Source organism: Ricinus communis, chromosome 10 (assembly GCF_019578655.1).
Source record: "Ricinus communis isolate WT05 ecotype wild-type chromosome 10, ASM1957865v1, whole genome shotgun sequence".
Classification (NCBI taxonomy): Eukaryota; Viridiplantae; Streptophyta; class Magnoliopsida; order Malpighiales; family Euphorbiaceae; genus Ricinus; species Ricinus communis.
In genome coordinates this window covers 21,105,428-21,127,264 of record NC_063265.1, presented here as the reverse complement: position 1 = coordinate 21,127,264, position 21,837 = coordinate 21,105,428, and the positions used below count along the sequence as shown (strand labels likewise).

Below are 21,837 nucleotides of genomic sequence, written 5' to 3'. Positions count from 1 at the left end.
TTTTTGTAACAAATGGGAAGAAAAACAAAGGAAATCTTTTTCTTTTGGAAAAAATAATGAATCAAAATGATTTCTTTCTTACAGCCTTAGGGAGGAAGCCTTTACTGCAAAAGATCTCATTTTTATCCATAAATTTCAGTATGTGAGTCGACCTCACTACCCTGCAATAGTTCCCTTTGCTGACAATTCCAGTTCGGTTCTGGTTCAAATAACAATAGGAACAAGTGGCAAATGTGCTTCTAAACCAGAACTGAACCAGGCAGGTTCCAATTCAGTTTTCAGACTGGAATTGGCCCGTGGTTAACCAAACTTCAGATAAAAGAAATAAATTAGTCTAGGTGTCATTATATAAGTAAATATTAGGATGATGATCCTACATTCACCATCTCAAAACATAAGCAATCTGCAAATTAGGGTTAGACTCCACTGTTAGAACAAGTATGCATAAAGCAAATGCATTCAAAGGGTTGGCCATAATTTCAGGAAAGATAGAAACAGTGGAATAGTTCCATTTCACTTAGCTCTACATACAGACTGCATTCCCCTTTTTTCTTTTTTCCTTTCTTCCTATTTTCTACTAATGCAAGTAATATATTACATCAAATGTTACAATTACCTTCTGCAACAATACAGTAACAAGAAAAAAACTTAATATTTTTTCTTCCAAGCAAAACTAGGGATGATCTGGAAGCTTTCCAACTCTTCTTACCTGCACAATCACCTAAAGAGTTGTCTTACATTTCTTAATCCTTGATGAGAGAAGTATGCCTAACACCATATCTGGTGACATCTCTTAATCACAGAAAACTGAATACCAAATTCATGCAGACATATATGTGCAAGGGATCAACAGACGACATATTTATTATGGAAACCTACCTTTGTTTTGATCTTGTATATCTTCTAGTGGATGCAGAAACACCACTCTTGTGATCAATTGTGTTGCTTTTCTTAGCTCTAGATCTGGAGGTCCCTGTACCTGATAGTGCGTTGTAGCAACTGCAGGAGTTAATTTAATTATAAAAATAAATTAAAACTACTAAAAGATTATTACCTTTTCTAGTAACTCTTGGTGACTGCACTTCTTCAGTTTCACCTAGCTCTGTCTCTGTCAGCTCACTGGAAATACCCGAGTTTCCATCTGAATCATCTAATTTTATATCTGGTACTACATTCTTTGATTGAGATATTCCCTCCATGGATGGATCAATGACTTCGCCATCTGTTTTAACAGTAACCCAACCTTAATAACCAAATTATTTAATAGCATAATCTCTCGGAGAAAAAGAGTACAATCTGAAACAGCATAATGACAATTATGAGTTTGTGAAACCCCAAAGAAACAACAATTTTTCACCCTTCTAGGATGCATTAGTATATTAAGCTTGAAGTATAAAGCCTGACAGAGATATGATACTTCTAAAACTTTTAAAGCAATTATAAAATTCCTCAATAAATTGGTCGAGAGCATGGAAATTGCGAGCCATTACCTGCAATCCATTGTCAAGAGCTTGGCTATTTTAGCAATTCTACTAACTTCTATCAGAAGAATATTAGCTGATAATAAAATATTTAATAAAAATGCTTGGCAAAGACTATGGCTCGTCTTCGCTAGCACAAGTATAAGAAAACAGAAAGGAAATAGTTTGGTTACTGACTCCTCTTGGCATTTCTTTTTCAAATTATACAAGAGTCCTAAAAAGGAGGCCGTTCAAGGAATTCAAGCAGAGAACGGAAAGTTTAAACATTAATATCAGAGCAATTAATAACAATACCAACCTTCATTAATATTGGACCCTTCACATTCTTCACCCTCATTTCTAGCCATCACAACACGCTCTACATTTTCAACCTTCTGCCGATGAATTTGGGCATTTCTTGCCGTCACTTCCTGCTCCTTCTTTTCCATATGGAATTTCTGAAGCTTCTCCTCAAACTCCTCAATACACAATTTAAGTTCTGGTTTTGCAAACTTTTTAGCCTGTTTAAGATCAACGAGAACACCAATCATGTAACTGGACATTAAAAATTAGAAGATGCAGAAACCCTGTACCTTGTTAATTATGCTTTTGAAATGGTCTGCAACAGAATCCTCCAACAAAGCATGTTCATAGCTCTTGAATGATTCAATGAGTTTTCTTATTCCCTTTTCAGTAAATGCCAGTTGCGAGAGGCAGTAAGAGATATATTCCCACTGCTTAACATCTGCAGCAAAGAGTATTCCATAATCACCACTAAACAACTAATGAAATGGGAGAAAAAAAAAATAAAAAGCAGCAGCTAAGAACGATATTGATTTCTTTTCTAAGCACAGATAGGACAGTCATGAGTTTATGATCATAAGAACAAAAAGCTCTTTAAACATATATCAATAAACTAGTTTACATGGGATGAGCTGCCTTCAATCGCTCATTAACTGCAACTTTTAACTGACCTATTATTGCCTAAATCAAGCAGTGGTAAGAGATGGAACATTGTGCCCTAACCTAACATGAAAAGAAAGGTCCTTATTATAACCATCTACAAGGCACAAATAAAGTCCTACATTAGTAGATTTTCAGAATGCAGCAGCAGAAAACTGCAAGAGGATGTAGGAAACAAATGGTGCTTTTTTTCTTTTCTAGGTTGGCGTTAGGCATTATGGAAGAGTGAAAAAAATATAGAGATAAATAAATCACATTCACAAACACAAGAATTTAACTTAAGCAGTTCATCTTTTCAAACAGCTTTGCTAATGGGCTAAGATTACATATTTGTATATTTTTATCCCAGAACCCCTGAGTATCAACTTTTATAGAGCTTTTCCACTCATTACTAACTAAAAAGAGTTTGTTCTCTCGTTACAACTTCAACTACTCCACCAAACTTTATCTCCGCTCTCCACTTGAAGAAAACTTTATTTCAGAGTTTAACCTAAAACTACCCAAAATCTAAAATAATCTCTAAATTAAAGAACTTCTAAACTCGCTCACCAATCAAATGCAGTCTAGTCCAGTATAGAATTCCAGAGACACCTTCCATTATTATGTCCAATTTGTTTCCCTCTTATCGAAGTCTTGTTCAGAAGGGAATTCCCCTTCCCTGATCTTGTTAAACCTTATTTACTTTTAGTTAATTTTCCTTTATGACAAAGAATTAAAAGGAAAGAGCAAAACAAACAAAAAGTAAAGAGAAGCAGTGAATACCAATTTATATATCACCTCATTATACAACTATTAATGTTAAATAGGACAGTGTACTGAATGGCAAACAAGAAAACTACTGTGGCCAAAATACTCGCACAAGTTTAAATAAAATAATAAATGCTATAAAAATCGTATCAGTACATTGATTGTAATAACATAAATATTGATTGTAGTGATTGTATCACTTTGCCATGTAGTTGGAGAGTTAAGGTTATAGAATGGTGTCAGAGTGGCAAACAAATAAAAAAAAAAGGTACTAAAGATGTACCAGTGACTCCACTAAACCGATTGCAGAGCTTTTCAACAAGAGCCTCCATTTGTTTGTCCTGAGAAGGATCCAAGAAAAGTAACGTTCAAATCATTGTTAAGAGAAAATATGAATCAACTAGGTGAAGAAATCTGTACCTTTTTTATGGACCCAATTAAGAACTGCATGATGTTGCAGAAAGACTCCCTGTTTAGGTTCTGGACAGATAATTTGCTAAGTATATCCGGGAGTAAATTATACACTGGATTGCTTCCTGCTTTCACAATTGGGAGGTACAAAAGGATTCAATTTCCTTTTTGCTAGAGAAATGACCAACTGGAGAAAGTTTATTAGAAATTTCATAGTACCAACGATTACCTTTCTTAGACAACTCATGGAAGAACAGTTTAGCCAGATTCGATATTCTCTCATCTTCATCTTCTAAACACAGAGCCATCTCATTTAAATAACCTTTCACCTAATCATGCACTATCCGAAATAAGATCTTGTATCATTATAACAAAAGAGGAGAAGCATGGTGCCAGTCAACAATTCTCTCACCTTCATCATGTCATTTAAGATGAGATGTGAAAGAACCAGCACAGCATTTTTTCTAACAGACACTGAAGGATCTCGTAACCTGGCATACATATTCTCAGTCCACGGTTCTAACAGATTAGGAAAGCGAACTGCCAAATCTCCCAGTGCAATTGTGCAATTGGTACGAACAGTTTCAGATGGTGCACTTTCCACAACAGTGAAAAGAAGTTGGAGATTTGCATCACTGACATTACATTCAAGAAAAAGTTAGTATACACTTGTCTTCACCTGTCGTGTTTGTGTGTGCAAGTGCATGGTTGTGTGTGTGAGAGAGGAGGAGAGAGAGAGAAATATCACCAAAAATGTGCATCAATAATCATAAATCTACAAAGAGCGAGCATTGCAGATGCCTGGAGTATTGGATACTGAAAAAAATAATGACCCCATGTCAGCTTTAGACGCAAAACAAATAACAAGTACAGATTGGCAAAGAGATAACATTTGCATGGGCAATTGAGCAGATCATGAAGGCTCTAAATGCAGAGAAAATAAAGAGAATCACCCGCTGCATCAAACTAATATTTCTACATAGCTTGGAGAGGAAAGGTACACAAAGGCCAATCAAATTCTTCTCATTGGAACCACTAGAAATGATCTCTTGCTCAGCTCTTTCAGAGAGTGCATCAAGGATCGCATCTTCTGAGGCAGCAACACCTAGCTCGGCATTTATATTGTTTTCCTGTAATGAAGAATAAAAGAAGAGGGCTTCTGAATGAAAGCCAAAAGCTTGTTGGTCATGATTAAAATGATGTTGGCATAATCGTGGGACATACATTTGGTGAATCAGCTGGTTTCGGGACAGTATTATGAACATTCCCACCATCAGTAACCATTTTCTCCTTTATCTTCTGCTTCTGAATTTTCCGAACACAGGATTCTATGTATAGCAACTGGTTCATGGCAACATGACTTATGATGAATAAATATCTACTAAGTTTTGATACTTGAACTGCTGTGACAACAGCGGTGCTACCACTCTCAACGTTATTCTGCAAGTCATTTCCTCCACTACAGTCAAAAATAGAACTAAGCGATTTCTTAACAATATCAGCAGCTAATGTTTCTGGAGTTGGATGAATTGTATATATGGTACTTATTGCTTTATCAGCAGCAGCATACCATATGTTCTCTGGGAGCCAAAAGCCAGTTATTAAGCTCTCTAGGATACCAAATATGCGGCTACCATTACTAACCAACAACTTCTTTCTATCGTCTGCAGACAATCTCTGAATGGCAACACATGCCAATCTGGCAAGCAAAGGTTCCACTTTAGCCCAACGACCAAATCCAATATCAATAATATCTTGCAAGTGAGAGCCAAGAACTCCAGTGGATGATTTTGCAGCCATGCAAAGGACAGATAAAGCACCACGACTTTGTTCTGCTGTGGTTCCACTGACATTGAAGCAAAAGAAATCCCATAATGCTGATATCTGCAAAGGGGAATACTCAGTGTGGAAGCTGACTGTTTAAAAGTGGAGAAAAATAAAAGAACTTGCTGGGCTCAGAATAAAAAAAAAATTGGCATGACATCTCAATCCTGCATGATCTTTTAACAACCAAATCACACAGAACAACAGCAGATTCATAGTCCAAAATCAACAAAAAACTCACTCGGCATGTGTGAAAATAAAAAGAATAATAATGATAATACTAATAATAACAGAGCTGGATAGTTCAGATTCAGGAGCTTTTTGTTACTGGAATTCAACTTTCTGTTGAAAATAACTTCCTCGGGAAGGTAAATTTCCAAGAAAATGAATAAAATAATATAACACCAAATTTTTTGGACTTTGGTTAGACATAGCAATTTCATTGTAAGTGTACAATTATTGTGTTGTTAATCTATGAGAATTTAGAAATAACGTGGAATATCTTGCATAATAATCTTAATGCAAACAGATTACAGCTACTCAGTTTCTTGATCAATATTTCATTGCTAAGTTGATAGAAGTTTACTAGTCTCAAAAAAAGTACCAGTTCAATTCGATCTATGATTAATTTTCTATTCCCAAATGAGAGTAACTTTTCCATCCTTTAATATGAGTTATAATGTCCAATATGCATGAGAAAGTAATAATATTACCCATAACTTCAGGAATCTATCTGTCCCAATAATTCAGCATTCCTATACAAATCAGACACCAGAGTATTACATTCCAGTTAACTTTCCTGAGGAAACTTCTATTCCGTGCTAGTTTAACACTTGATGAAGTCACAAGTCAGTTCAGCCATAAATCTCACTAGATAGAAGTCAGTTTATACATAAATTCCATAAACTGCATGGTACCCTCAAACATATTAAACTAAAGGACACAAGAGCTTCATATATTTGTTCTCTACAACACATTTTCCTACTAAGCCAGCAATCATCCTTGAAGAAGCCTAAAAATTATGAATCATACAGTTCATTTGACCAATCTAAGATATGAAATATGTTCATATCAAGAGCTAAAAGTCGCAAAATATATTCATATGTATTCAGGATCTAAATATTAACTTTGAAATAACAGGCTGTAGTAAAAAGACATTGGAAAACTTCTTTTCCAAATCAATCATTTAAAACAAACTTTTTTTTAGCATTTCACTTGTTCGAGCCACCAAATAAAAAGGTTGGTAGTATTCACTTCTGTCATCAATTACAATGCTAAAGCTAAGATCATGTAGCAATTGCCTAAATTATCAGATGCTCAATCAAAGCTAATTTATATGTATGCTAGCAGGGATATTATAAGCTATCAGAACGCTGATAGTCATCTGATTTTCCAAGTTCCAGCCTCATTTGTCTAATAACTTCCAAAGGATGATCACAAAATGCAAAACTTTTTCATCATAACCATTATGCAAGTTATAAGAATTAAAACTTTGAACTGATTTAAAATTTTAAGTCTAAATACAGATGTAACATAAGAAGGGATTATCCCAGCATGTCTATTAAAGGTACCACAATGTATTTAACACTATGAAGTATCTAGAAATGATTCAAATGTCATTTCCCTAAAACCCATTTATTAGTACTCTAAAGATAGCATTTGTGAGAGGTGCACTAACAACCTAAGGAAAATATTATTGGGAAAGGAAATTATTCTTTATAATTTTATTTTATTTTTTAGTTCCCAGTTGCTTTCAGAACCTAAGTAAAAATTGAATGTTGTCTATAAAATCCACGTGAATTCCACAAGTGAGTTCATCAATTTATTTGTAAACAATTTTGTGCATAGGCCAGTTGGTCTGAGTGTACTGACCAAGTGACAGCTGCAATGCAAGAAAACAACAGTATGAAAAAAAATTCATGAACCACATTAACAGTGTTGTTTTATGTCCAGACATGCCCGTGAAAGTTGGAAACAGAGCTTCCTGAACCATTAATTAAAAAAATCTCAATAGGCTTATTATTGCATAGCATGAGTCGAATAAATCTCAAGTAAATATGACCATCAACATAACATTTAAACATCTCCTTTTCCACATCAAATAAAACCGAGTAGTATTATTCAGTCTAAACATATTACTAAAACTGACCATCTCATTCTCAAAATTTTATAATTAACATTTCAAACAAGGAATGGGATTTAACTCAAAATGGCAAGTTCAAAGCCCTCTGTTAATTTAAGTTAAACGGCATTGAACGTCATAACAAAAAGCTCACCGTGCTTGTAGATATTTCACCTTTAGAGACCAAGGCATTGATAATGAATTCCAGAGCTGCAAGATCCCCAATATTTGAATCTATAGCAAGACTCAAAATATTTTTAGCAGTTTCTACTGGGAGTTTCCTAACGTAAATAGCAATAAAGGCATTCTCCACAGCTTCATAGATAGATTTATCCTGAGAGAACACCTACAAGAGCCAGAATTATAATATTAATGGAAAAAAGTTCCTGAATCTTATCTGCAGAATAGTTAAGCTTAAGATAAAGAAAACGTAGTCCAGGTTCCAAATGTAATGTCTTTTTGGCCTGAATAAAAACGAAAGCTCACCAGAGGCAACATCTTCCGGAGGCACTCTTCTGCGCCATCAATTTGGAACTGTCTGCATCTCATCAGCAAGAGAATTGTGTTCTCAACATCTGTGGCAGAAGAAGAAGCCATTAATTGGACAAGTGTAGGCATTGTGGCAGAGATGCACTTAGAAAACCTCAAGCCAGCCTCAAGAGATGCAACCAGAGCCCGAGTTTGCTCCAAGTTCCCAACATCTGGCACTGAACTATCCTTCTGAGTGATACCATCTTCCATATGAGGCAAACAACTGTCAGTTAAACTCTCTTGCTGCTTCTCAGCCACCTCTTCAGCATTTACATTATCAACCTCATCCCCTCCATCAGAGGCATCATTATCAGATTTCAAACCATCCCTGGCATTCTGTGCACTTTCATCTGGTTCAAGCTCGTTCAGTTTCTTCTTGTATTGTTCTAATGTAGCTTCAAATGAAGCTATTCGAAGTTGTGGACCAAAAGGATTATGCTGCAACATCATGATAAGTAAATTTAATGCAGCTTTTCTAACCATTGCAGTTTTGTCCTCCAATCTCCCAGCAGCAACTGCTGCAACCTCATTCCACAAACCCATTGAAACAGAATGCTCTTCACATAGTTCAGCCCAAACCTGAAGAACTCGACTCCTAGTATAAGCAGAAACATCTCGACATCGTTCAAGCAAGATTTCCAACATAGCTTGCTTTGTTCGAAGACGAACAGATTGAGAACTTACTTCACCCTCAACATCCTTAAATGCCTTGGCAACCAACTTGCCCAAAACACCAACTAAAGCATTTCTTATCTTATATGATTCCCCACCAAAGTGTGGGACCAACAAAGCAATGTGGGTCGAAATTAACTTTGGCATCCGATCAGCAAGTTCTACAAGAAAACGACCAACATTTTCAGCTCCAACGGTATCCTTAACATAAGCTTTTGGGTTAGTCCTCCCGATCTCTCTGATAAGAGAACTAGCAAGAGTTCCATCAGCATATTTTTTCTCAGCTCCAGCAACTGCATCAGCCATGTGGGTAACAACAAAATCATATTTGTGAATTATGTGCATGATTGAAGCACATGATTGTGCTGTGTAGTGATATTTTGTAGCACAAGCCCCAATTATACGACAAAGAGCATCTTTAGCGTCAGAGTCTTTAAGAAGTACTGGATTCTCACACATAGAGAAAGCATTTCTGCATGAATGCAAATCAGAAATTATGGACCTAATACCAATGACACATATGAAAGTGCACAGACATAAAGGATGCTAAATTGTTTAGCTTACTTTGCAATGAAAGAAAGATAATTTTCATCAGGATTTGATGATCCAAAGAGCAAGGCAAGGTTGACCTCTAAGGAATTAGCAATCAAATTAAGTATCCGACCCCTCTGTGGTTCCCAGTTCCATGAGTTTAATGGCTTTTTCTTCCTGGTACTTGTTATCACCTAAAAAATCCACAAACTTATAAATTGATAACTGTCACAACTTGTTTTTAAAGTCCAAAACGTAAGAATTCATTTCAATTAAATTCTATTTAGTCAATTCTCATGTTTGGATACCCTGCAGTTGAGTTGATAGAATCAATTCTTTCAACTAAAAGAAAGAACAAGACAATTTGGATAAATGATACAATGCAAAAAAAAAGTAACATGATTTTGCAAGAATGCAGTTCAATTGAAGTCTGGCAGATGATTTTTTTCTAAACAAAGCCTAATAGCAATATCACATTCCACAAGAATATACCATTGTAATCATGAAGTTCCACATATAAGAGATTTTGCTATAACTAAATATAAAAAATGGACAAAAAAGTACCCTTGAGTTGGTGCCATTAACAGTAGCATTTGACTCCTCAGAGAGGACAATATTGAGAAGAAAAAAAGAATATATTTTAAAAGCATTTCTATGTGATGTGACCCTATCAAGCAGTGGAAGATGATCGTGATCATCATCACCATCCTGGCATTGGGAAACCCGAGAGAGTGAATCAACATTTGGAAGAAGTACACTGAGATTTGATCGAAGGCTTTCAACAAAATTGAGTTTACAAGATGGAGTGAGACTAGAGAAACCCAATACTAATGAGTACACTCGATCAAACACTTCTTGTTCTTCAATGCAGAATAGCTCTTTATCAGAGAGATCAAAGCACAAACCTGGTTACATAACAAGAAAATGCAGAATTAAATTACAATTCAACTCAATTGGATTCTGTTCAGTCAAAATATATGTGTTTTGAAAGCCCATAAATTACTGAAATTCAATTCTTTCTCAATTCGAAAAAGACAAGACATTTTAGATAAATGCCAAATGTACCCCTTTCTTAAGAAAGTCAAAAAATACAAGAATTCAAATATCCAACAAGAATATGGAAAACTAAAACATTACTTTTCTATCCCTTTCTTCTTCAGTATTAAATGAAATTGAAGTAAAGATAACACCTAAATTGAACTCTAACAAAACCTATAACAGGTCCAAGAAAAAAGGTGAAGTTAGAACGAGAGTTACTTGAATGGGGAGAAGGGACATAAAAGGGAAATACTGAGAAAGTGAAGGGAGAAAAAGGACCTTTGACGAACTCTTCGAGATCAGAAGGACGAAGAGAAACGACGTCGGTTAGGTTCTGAACATAGAGACGGTTATTGTTGTCGTTGTTATCGGCTGGCTCCTCCTGTAGAGATCGGAAGTTCTGCGGGAATACAAAATGCGGAGCCATTAAGGGGATAGGGAGAAGGAAGAATTGAATAATAGGGAAAAGGGGAGAGCTTTCTCTTTTTCAGTGTAATGATTTCAAAATGGCGAAACCAAAATTGAAAGAAGCGGGAATCTTTAAGGATTGGGTTACATCACAATTGTTAACCATTTACTGCCGTTGGATTAGGCATATTGCAATTCAACGGTCACGGTTTTTAATTTTTAAAAATCGAGTTTGAAGGACAAAGGGTCAATTGGCACCCCCGAACTTGTCCGGAAAGATCAAATCAGGCAGAAATGAGTTTTTGAATCAAAAAGGACCCTGACATTTCAAGCCTAAACTAAGAGTATATACACTGTCCTAAAAAGAGCAATTGTGCCGTAACAATTAAAAAAAATATTTTTTTTATCACTTCTCTTTCAAAGACAACTCTTATTCTCATAAAAGTGCAACTCTTACTCAACCGATCATCGGTCAAAATTTAGCTCTTATTCAACAATTGTTTATCAAAATTTAAACTAAATACATATTTATACTCTTTAACTGCATCCATTAATCAGTTTAACACTTTAACTTCTTATTTAATTTAATAAAATATTTAAATTTTATTTTTTTAATATATAATTATTCTTAAATTTTAATTTAACCTAACATGCATATGAATTTTATTTTTTGATAATATTTAAATATTTTTATGTAATACATGTTAACATATTACACGAAAATATGTATCAAAAGGTATTAAAATATTACAAAAAAAAATTCAGATGTTTGTTATATTATATTAAAAGTTAAAATATTAAACTGACTAAATAATCAAAATTCAAAAACATAAATATACATTTAGCTCGAAATTTATATAATAGAAAACCTCAATATCCAATTCTTATGATCATATGATGACATGGAATCTTCTTTTCTTTTGTGTACATAAGTAAAAAGTATAAATATCTTTGATGGTATGTTAATGCTTGAATAGTGAATGAGAACAGAGGTTTAGTTGAGTCATATCTTATATTTAAAATCAGATAACATGACAACTCTAATTAATGAAATAAAGATTAGCAAAAATAAGCATATACTTGCAATAGTGTGTACTAAATCTGAAATCTCTATTCCCTGGATGTTGTTATTATGAGATAAATTAATCTTTTGAAGGTTTAAGAACCTTAATATAATGAATTTGAAATAAAGGATAATACATTTATTTAATTATTATTGAAATAGTTTAAACTAAAATTTGAAGTATGGAGGTGATAAGGGAGGAGATAATTAAGACTTCATTAATTGCCTCTGCTATTTTAGAAATTATTCTCTATTTTCTTTCTATTTTTCTTTTTTGTTTTGATTGTTTTCTTGATTGTAATTATCTCTTTCATTAAATCTCATTGTTGTTTTGTTATTCTTTTTTTTTTTTTTTTTGGTACTACTTAACAAGTAAATTTGTTCTATTTGTATCATGGTATGTCTAATTGTTGAAGAGTAAAATAAAATATAAGAAATCTAAAATTATTGATAAAACAATGGTCTTTGCAAATAATATGTTCGACAAAAATCTATAATAAAGTGTCTTTCTTTGAAATTCCATTATTTGAGCTTATGTGTGTCTTATTTAAGCATATCATTAGAACTTTGATATCAATGATATGAGTAATTATTTGTAAGATGGGATTTGATTTTATTATTGTAGTGCATCAATGACAACTTATTATACACAATATGTTCATTGACATTTTTATCGTAGTGAGTATAGTGGGGATGGCAATAAGTATGATGGTGGTAGTGAGTGTGGTAATAATAGTTATAGTTGAAGAAATTAAATAAGAGTGGATCGAGACATCAATTTTCCTAATATTGTGATTGGATGCCATGGATTTGGATTTGGGTTAAATTCTTTGATTGGATATATATTTATAATATGGATTTAGATTTCAATCAAATACTATATGAATCTAAAAACCCCATAGTTTAAATTCCAAATAATTTTTTCTTTTTGTGTAAGAAAATATTCACTTGAATTCATCTACTAAGCTCATTCTATTTTTTCTAATTGTGTGCATCTGCTATTATTAATATAGATTTTGGATTTTGTGAGCTTAATTGGACTCAATAGTAAATGTTTTAATTTTATAAATATCTAATTATTTAGTTATCTTTTTCTTATTTATTTCTCTCATTTGGGTTTACTTTTTTTTTTTTTGTTTTACCGTATGCTTGAGGTGATCTTTTTTCCTGTTTAAATTAGTGTTTGAGGTTAAATATTTCTTTAGTGCTTCTGTTTAATGGTTAATAATTTATTATCATATTTTCTATATTCCAGTTTATATTTATGATTATTAAAGATTGATGTGTTTCATTTTAGCTTTGTATGGTTATTTTTGGTGGCTTTTATTTAATCAAGAATTTTAAAATGATGAAAAATTTATACGTTATTAATATTAGTTATCTCATAATTTATATCTTTTAATTAGTTCAACTTAAAAACTTCAGTTGAATTAATTATTAATTTGAAGATTTGATGTTTAAGCCTAAAAATACGACTAGTTAACACTAATTGATTTTATTTTAATTTAAATAATTTTAGCATGCCAAAACAATATTATCTTAAATTTGATTATAATCCGATTAAGGCCGAGTTGGGGAGTATTAAGAGATTGTATGTAATACCTGGAAATTTCCTTTAATAATGATAATATTAGTAATAATTAATAAATGAATTTTTATTTAAATTAATTTTACTTTATTTTATTTGGTTTAAATTGGAATGATTTAAATGAAAATTTAAATGCTAGACAAATAAAGTAGTTATTTCTATATCCAATTAGTTTGATTTTTAAGAAATTAATTAAGTAAATTCTTTGAGAAATAAATTATATTTTTGGTTATTCAAATTTTTTCTCCAAATGAATATATATAAATTAAATTCTATATTTGAGAGTTATTGAAGAATCTGTGAAGGATATTTTGTAAAAGAATTATCGGGGAAAATGACATTTTAATTAGCTAATGGTGTTAAATTTTAATTGAAAAATATTTAGCAAATTGATTAATTAAATTAATTGTGTGTTAGGACTAAATTGAAAATTTATTTTGAAATAAGGATTAAAAGTATAATTTTATTAATATGGGGTTTTAATGAAAATTTGTATGTTTAGTATTTTTATAATTAAATATGTCGGAAAGGGCTTTTTGATAATTTTACATTTAAAAGCAAGGGTAAATATGTAATTATATATTTTAAATAATTCTAATTTGGCTCAAATTAAATAGTTAGAGCCTTAATTGAAAAGCTAAAAAAATTTAAGGGTTAATTAGAAATTTTATAGGACGAAATTGTTAGTAATTAAAAAGTTGAGGGACTAAATGGTAAGAAAGAAAAGTTCAGGGACCAAAAGTCAAAATGAAAGGAAAAAGAGAGAAAATAAAGAAGGAAGAAGAAGAAGAAGAAAGGAAGGTGTCGGGGATGTAGGGCTTCGATGGCAGATGAGGGAAGCGTCCGTTTCGGGCCGGAAGACGTTGGTAGGCGGCGAAATGGAAGGAAAGTGGCAGCCTTTTTGGACGCCAGTCATGGCATTTCCGGCGTTGGTAGCCACTATTTCTGATGGCGATCGATCCCCTCCGTCTTGCCTTCGTTTTGGCGGCAGCGGCAACGCAAATGGTGGCTGGAGTTGGAAGTTCACGTGGAAAGAGAAAGTGGGTGGCAGCCGTGTTTTCTGACTTTTCCGGCGAGCTCCGACGAGGGATGGATGATCGGAGGGCATATCCGGACTCTTCTCAGCTCAAGATTTCTAATGGCACTGGTTTCGTAACGATCAGACTCCGTTTGAAAATCGACGGCCGAGATCGTCCGTAAATCTCTTTGGATGATCGAGGGTCGGATCGGAAGATTGGAAGTGGAGATCATCATCAGCGCGTCGTCTCGAGTCCGTTGGTGCATTTGGATCGTTGATCGGACTCCGGCGGTTTGAGGCAAGTTGACCGAGCGATCAAGCGTCTCGGTAATTTTCTCTGGCCCGTCGATTTTAGAAATTTTTAGTAAATTATATGTTTGTTGATTTGTGTTGAGCATTAGAAATATTATGTGTTAAAATAATTATTTATCGGACTGCTTGACTTAGGTCGTGTTTTGTGATGTGTGGCGGAGTCTAGAAAAATAGTAAAGTCTTGGGAACCCGACTCCCGTTAAAATGAATTGTTGAATATTTGAAGTATTTTCTGGCAGGTCCTGGACTCGTTTTATAGGGGGTAAATGTTCGTATTGTAGGGGAGGTTCTGCCTAATTTTTGATAGAATTTACTCGAGTCGAGATTTTTTTTAAACAACCAGTCCTAGGAATCTAGACCTAGGGTTAATTGTCAAATGTCTCCACTTTATTGATTAATTGTTTTCCGTAATTAGATAATCCGTCAGTTCGTCTCGCTCCATCCGAGGCATCGGAGCAGAGCTAGGAGGTCGTCAAAGCTGTGAGTTAAAGTCATATGTTCGTTTACATGTGTTATGCTGAGATTTTACGAGATAATTCTGATTTCATGATTTAATATTTTAATCAGTTATTCTAATCGCTATTTATATAAATTTCATTTTCTGCATTACGATTTTATTGTTTTGTGTTGACTCGAGATGGGACGGTTGTAGAACATGAATCAGAGACAGAAAATAAGGAGGTAAAGGTTTGTAAATTTTAAAAAGGTAAATTAGGAATTGCCCTGGTCGAGCATTACTCTCTGGGCTGAGTAAAGTGAGTGTGCCGGAGTAAAGGTCCATGGTCGAGCATTGCTCTTTGGACGCCGGCTTATTTGGAAACCTAAAGTGACCAGACTGGAGTTAAGGACCCTAGTCGAGCTTCGCTCTCTGGATGCCAGTCTTATTAGAGTAAGAGAGCCGAAAGGCTAAGAGTGTTAGTGATAATTAAGTGTCTGAACTGGATTTAAGGACTCTAGTCGAGCCTCGCTCTCGGGGCGCCAGTTCTGTTAGAATGAGAGAGTCGAGATGTTTAGTGTTGGGATTAGAGTTCTGCTGAGGTACTCCGTCCTGTAGTATGTGAAAGTTATTTTTATTTAAGCATGACATGACACTTTTATTTTTGCATGACTTAATATTTATTTCAAATTAAATAAATGTGTTATTGAAGTGCTTGTAATTATTTTTGGATATATGATTTTAACTCACTCTCGAGACTGACAGTCTCAATTTTACTATTTTTTCAAATCTGTGATTGTTAGTCTTCCCGCGGCTCTTATCTAGCAACCCGACTCATTCATCATCGGATGATGTATTTAATTTGGTATATTTGATTTGTAAAATTTTAGATTCTTCGTAGTAGAAATAATAGACTTATCAGTTGTAAATTATTGTAGTTTCGGGTCTCGCCTAATTTTTTTGGTAGACCGAATTAAATATGTAGAATGTAATGATTAAGAAATTGTGGCATCAGTGATATTAAATGAGATGTAATTAAGTTAGTGAGTGTCATGCTTACTATGGTATTCAGTGGCCTTACGCCTATCCATTCTTTAGTGCCGATCACAAGCCCACAGATCGGGTCGTGACATTGTACATATATTAAAGCTATTAAAAGAAAATTAAAACATCTTTACGTCTAGGCTTAGTTCTTCAGTTTGAAAGAAAAAGAAGTCTAAACTTTGGTAGTTTATCAATTAATAAATTAATTATGCTTATATAAATTAAATTAAAATATAATTTACATTAATTTTTAGATAAATATTATTTAATAAAAAATAATTTATTTAATTTATATTAAAAGTACAATGTATATAGATATGTGTTATTTTCTAGAAGTTATCTTCCATCAATAAAATGGTCACATATTAACAAAATATATTAAACATATATCAAAACTTTTGATTTTGTTATAGTTTAGTTTCCCGAACTATCATAAATAATTTTAAAGGTATTTAAGGAAGCCAGGAAGGCCTACATGCCACCGTCCTTTGTTTATAGTAAAATGTTTAGCTATTGGAGAGTTGACATTTCAACTAGAATCTTAATTTTAAAATAATTGTTATTTATCATAAATTATAAAAACTAATTATATGAGATCGATTAAAAATAACTTATTATCAATAAATTTTAATAAAAATAATATTATTCAAATAAAAAAATCAAATTAGCTATTAACTGATAAAAAAACTCTAAAATAGAGCTAATACAATCATTAACTGATTGCAATTAAATCAGCTATTAGTTGTTGATTCTTTAGTCTTATCAAATAGTTTAATATAGCTGTTTAGTGAGAAACAACGATCAACTGCATAAAATCTCTGAACCAACATGCTAGTTATTTTTATATTATCAACTGAGTGTTGATTGCATGTTAAATCTACTCTACATGCTGATTCATAATCTGTTGAGACAAATTTTATGAGGTAAATTTTGAATAGATAACGTTCATTTTTAAAGTAGTTTAATTAATTTTAATTTTACTGATAGAAAGCTTTAATTTTGAAAAAAGAAAATAACAACCATAACTATGAATAATTAGAGTTTTCTTTTATAAAACTTTTCTTTTTCAGTTTTAATTTCGATCGATCAACTAAAAGATTGAGCAAGATAAAGTCAAAGGGTTTTTTAATTCTATTTTATCTGTTAAAATAAACATTTAAGCTAATCCAAATAAAATGAAATGAAATTAAAAATTGTGGTTCTTTATTTTTTTATGGTAGAAAAAGGTTTATAAGATGAATCATATGACTATATGGACCCAATGATGATTCAGTTATATACTACGTTAGCTGTTAGATAAATAGGAGCTTCGCTTCTCAATTCTATTTTGATATTTACTCTCTCGTAACTAGAGTCAAGTAACTTTGAAGTCCTTAAAATAATTATTTTAACTTATATTACTATATTATCCATAGATAAAACTAATTGCACAGTATACATGACATTATCTGCTAGTGTTACATTTATATTGATTAACTTTAAATTATAAATAGCTAATAATAATAATAAATAAACTCATTAGTATAAATCTAATACTAAATAAATAATGCTACATATAATCTTTTAGTCGCTAATGCTCAAATTTTCTTTTACTAACCTAAATATCTAGCTTGAAGTAAAAGGCTACAATTTATTTTCTTGTAGCCGAGTCGCTAAGCCCTATTAATATAAACTATGTTAAGGTCATAAATAGTTGTAAATATTCTCTGAACTTAATGATGCATAGAGTTGAAGAAATATTTCTAAATATAAATAGTTAATAATATTATTTAATCAAAAAAATAATTTATTAATTAATATTAATATTTTCAAAAAATCATCTGGGTTAAAATAATTTGTAATACATCAACAAAACTGTCACATATAAACAAAGTATATTAGATATGTATGAAGCTTGATTTTGACTTTGTTAGAGTTTGGTGTAACCGAACTATCATATAATTTTTTTAGAGGAATTTAAAGAAGTACGGACGGCGGACATGTCACCGCTCTTTGTTTATTGTAAAATGTTTAGATTATTATTATTATTATTTTATTATTATTATTATTATTATTGTTATTATTCAGTTATACGATGAATACTAACTCAAAAAGTAAAAAGATTATAAAATGTTTTCAGTTTATCTATAATAATTTTTTTGTAATAATATAAAAATAAGTGTTTTTAATTATTTTTTATTCAATTAATTATCAGTTTTTAATTAATTTAATTAAAAAATAATTGTAAGATAAAACATGCTTATCAAACTAAAAATATCAACCGCTGTCTATATAGTAAAACGATAAATAATTGATATATTTTTATTAATTTTAAATAATAGAGTATGTGTTAATTTTTTAATATAAAGTACAAAACAATTATATATGCATGTTATTCTCTAATTTGTTGTGATTTATATATATTATCTAAATAAGAATTTTTCACAAAAATTAATATGTCGACATATCCGCGTCAGAAGATTCTTATCTAGAATGTATACACCACAACTAAGAAAAATAACATGTATATATAAGTGTTTTACACTTTGATATTAGATGATTGACATATATTTTATTATTTAATACTAATGAATATGTGTTAATCATCTATCGGTTTGATATATAGATGGCGACATATACTAAATCTAATCAAGAATTTTCGTTCCGACTCTATTTGAAGTAGCTTAGGGCTAGTTGTGTTGCTCGTGGATATGGTATAAATGCAGCCATTGCTTATTAAAATTCTTTCATTGTCTATTCATAAAAGAACAAAAAGCTATATGTACTTGGTACCTGAAAGAAGAAAAAGGAAGAATTATGGTTTTTGTAACAGTGGTCGGTCTAAGCTTACTCTTATGCCTTGCACATTGGGTTTATAATTGGAGGAACCCAAAGTGCAATGGCAAACTCCCACCAGGTTCAATGGGTTTTCCAATCATTGGAGAGACCATTCAGTTTTTTATTCCTCACAGGAATCTTGACGTTCCTCCTTTCATCAGAAAAAGGACGGAGAAGTATATATATGCTTGCATTGTTACAATTCTTTCTAAATTTGATAATCATGAAGCATTTCTTCATCTTGTAGTTAATTTCTCTATGTATTTGTGTTGCAGGTATGGTTCTCTGTTTAAGACCAGTATAGTTGGCTGTAAAATTATTGTCTCTGCAGATGCTGAGGTCAATCATTTGATATTCCAACAAGAAGGGAAGTCATTCATATCTTGGTATATGGATAGCTTCACCGATATTCTTGGGAAAGACAATATTCTTTTTCTTCAAGGTTTCATACACAAGCATCTGAGGAACTTGATCTTGAACTTTGTCGGTAGTCAAAGCCTGAAACAGAGATTGCTTCCTGAAATCGAAAACCTGACTTGCAAACATTTGCAACTCTGGTCCACCCAAGGCACAGTGGAACTGAAAGAAGCTATTTCAACAGTATTTTATTTCTACTTTTTTGTTTTCTAACTCATAAATCCTTTCTTCACACTCTAACTAGAATACTTAATTAAGAAAGAAATGGTCAACAAAGCTCAAGGTTTAACACCTGTATGTGTATATATATATATATATATATATATTTTATGGGTTGTTTTACAGATGATATTTAGTTTTAGCACCGAACTGCTGTTCAGTTGCAATGGAACAAAGTCTACAACGAAGATGAGAAAATACTATGCTGATTTTCTTGATGGTTTGATCTCCTTCCCTTTGTACATTCCCGGAACTGCTTACTGGAAATGTTTACAGGTTTCTTTTTATGCTTCTCACTTACTTCATATGACATTACACTAATAAATCAGTAGCAATACAATAAATTGAATTGATTCTATCCTGATAAATATTTTGTAGGGACGGAAGGAAGCGATGGAGATTATAAAGAGTACGTTAGAGGAAAGGCATACAGCACCCAAGAAAGAAAAGAAAGATTTCCTTGACGTTATGCTAGAAGAAACAGATAAAGATGGAAGCTTCCTGACGGAGAAAACGGCTTTAGATTTTCTCTTTATCCTTCCTTTTGCTTTCTTCGAGTCTACCTCCTCAGTTATGGTTTTAGCCCTGCAACTTCTTTCTGAAAATCCTGAAGCACTGGAAGAGTTAACTGTGAGTACACAATTAATTCAGCATTTTCTTCTACTGTTCTTTTTTCTTTTTTCTTTGTATGTTCATGATTAATATTTTGCTAATTGTCCTATCAGAAAGAACATGAAGCCATTCTAAGCAACCGAGAAAAGAATGATTCTAAACTCACATGGGAGGAATACAGGTCCATGACTTTTACCCATATGGTAAGTCCCAGCAAATTCCAGGAAAGCTTTGTACTATTACCTGATATTTATATACCTTTATTTTCATATATTTTGTTTGATTGCATTGCAGGTTATCAATGAAACAACAAGGCTTGTGAATATTGTCCCAAGAGTTTTCAGGAAGGCTGTCAATGACGTACAAATAAAAGGCAAGTTTCACACATTAGCTAATCAAATCCGTGCATGTTAGAAAAATTGCCGAGGTTCTTTCGGTTTCTTGTCATCAACATCCCTGTAAGAAAATTGCATGAGCCATATGCAGGATATACAATTCCAGCAGGCTGGATGGTTATGGTATGTCCAACAACTGTTCATTTAAACCCCGTGAAATACAATGATCCCCTGGCCTTCAATCCATGGCGCTGGCAGGTAATTTCAAGGCATAATTAGTTATTATTCTTTTTTTAATGAACTTTTTGAATTCTTTATGTTTATAAAACGCCAGGGAGAAGAATTAAACGCTGGATCGAAGAATTTTATGGCATTTGGGGGAGGAGTGAGACTTTGTGCAGGAGCTGATTTTGTTAAACTGCAAATGGCCATTTTTCTCCACTATTTGGTTACAAAATACAGGTACCTTCATTTCTGGTACTCCATCGAGTTCTTAATCTCGCTCTTTTCTCTTAATATTGACCAATTTTAAATTAGGTGGAGTGTGATCAAGGGACATGTCCTCAAGAAGCCTGGTGTGGTGTTTCCTGATGGTTTCCACGTTCAACTCTTCGACAAAAACACTTAGAATATGTTCCTTGTCACGTGACGTGACATAATGGAATGTAATGTAATCAATTATGTAATGTGATAAAAGTTATAATGTAATATAACATAATAATCATTTTATTACTCGTTTGGTCATAACCCAAAATATATACGTAAATGTAAAGCAATTAGAATTATAATTTTTAATATCTAAATAATTTATAATAATTGATTTAGAAATAAAGTGTTAAAATATATTAGTTAAAAATAATATTAAAATTTATTATTATTTTTTAAATATTACCGGTCACCGGATTATGTGGTTAGTAGTGGTTGAAGATGTTTTACTTTTATATATATATATATATATATGTAAATACATAGACTTTTTTGTATATTGAAGAGTATATCAAATTAAGGATAATTGATTACATATGATATATTTTTTTATTATATTATATGAAAAAGTGATTTATTATCAAAAAAGTGACTCACAGCTTGTTGAATCCTTCTATAATTTTATTTTTACAAAACCACCAATGAGACGATGAATGATACTATGAAAATATGATTACTTTTTGCTGAAATATAATTCACGAAAAAATAAGTAAATTTACAGAAATATTAATTTATCATAAGCATAAAACTTATTGCTAAATTACAAAAATTGACAATTTTCTT

General features: G+C 32.3%; 2 protein-coding genes across 4 annotated transcripts; one reads left to right on the top strand and one right to left on the bottom strand.

Annotated features, from left to right (window-relative positions):
- Window positions 1–429: 429 nt before the first annotated feature.
- On the bottom strand, window positions 430–10,978 carry LOC8260412 (condensin-1 complex subunit CAP-D2). Of its 3 annotated transcripts, none has more exons than XM_015725381.3 (17): window positions 10,579–10,978; window positions 9,826–10,166; window positions 9,295–9,455; window positions 8,014–9,202; window positions 7,682–7,873; window positions 4,806–5,465; window positions 4,535–4,711; window positions 4,330–4,397; window positions 3,994–4,216; window positions 3,811–3,910; window positions 3,591–3,706; window positions 3,454–3,511; window positions 2,054–2,205; window positions 1,780–1,981; window positions 1,055–1,222; window positions 880–979; window positions 430–721 (listed from the first exon to the last, which is right to left on the bottom strand). In XM_015725381.3, the coding sequence occupies exons 1-17, from the start codon at window positions 10,724–10,726 to the stop codon at window positions 718–720; spliced, it is 4,059 nt and encodes a 1,352-aa protein (XP_015580867.2). In that variant the 5' UTR covers window positions 10,727–10,978; the 3' UTR covers window positions 430–717. The 3 variants fall into 3 exon arrangements, with proteins under 3 accessions (XP_015580867.2, XP_015580865.2, XP_048226068.1); XM_015725379.3 differs by having other exon boundaries at window positions 430–709; XM_048370111.1 differs by lacking the exons at window positions 9,826–10,166; window positions 10,579–10,978 and having other exon boundaries at window positions 8,014–9,023; window positions 9,295–9,450.
- Window positions 10,979–18,900: 7,922 nt separating this feature from the next.
- LOC8260413 (cytochrome P450 87A3) lies at window positions 18,901–21,300 on the top strand. Its single transcript, XM_002529117.3, has 9 exons — window positions 18,901–19,161; window positions 19,261–19,585; window positions 19,748–19,897; window positions 20,000–20,251; window positions 20,347–20,436; window positions 20,528–20,606; window positions 20,720–20,826; window positions 20,903–21,030; window positions 21,106–21,300. Exons 1-9 carry the CDS (start codon window positions 18,965–18,967, stop codon window positions 21,194–21,196), a joined length of 1,419 nt encoding a protein of 472 aa, XP_002529163.2. The 5' UTR covers window positions 18,901–18,964; the 3' UTR covers window positions 21,197–21,300.
- The last annotated feature ends 537 nt before the right edge of the window (window positions 21,301–21,837 follow it).

What these genes read in the sequence shown, in the direction of transcription:
- LOC8260412 (XM_015725381.3), bottom strand. Translation starts at nt 10,726, where the DNA reads ATGGCTCCGCATTTTGTATTCCCGCAGAACTTCCGATCTCTACAGGAG. An exon ending in TCCGGAAGATGTTGCCTCTG is followed by an intron (nt 7,874 to 8,013) that starts GTGAGCTTTCGT and finishes TGGCTCTTGTAG; the next exon opens with GTGTTCTCTCAGGATAAATC. An exon ending in AGGGTCCAATATTAATGAAG is followed by an intron (nt 1,223 to 1,779) that starts GTTGGTATTGTT and finishes CTGTTAAAACAG; the next exon opens with ATGGCGAAGTCATTGATCCA.
- LOC8260413 (XM_002529117.3), top strand. Translation starts at nt 18,965, where the DNA reads ATGGTTTTTGTAACAGTGGTCGGTCTAAGCTTACTCTTATGCCTTGCA. An exon ending in CCATGACTTTTACCCATATG is followed by an intron (nt 20,437 to 20,527) that starts GTAAGTCCCAGC and finishes ATTGCATTGCAG; the next exon opens with GTTATCAATGAAACAACAAG. An exon ending in TCAATCCATGGCGCTGGCAG is followed by an intron (nt 20,827 to 20,902) that starts GTAATTTCAAGG and finishes ATAAAACGCCAG; the next exon opens with GGAGAAGAATTAAACGCTGG.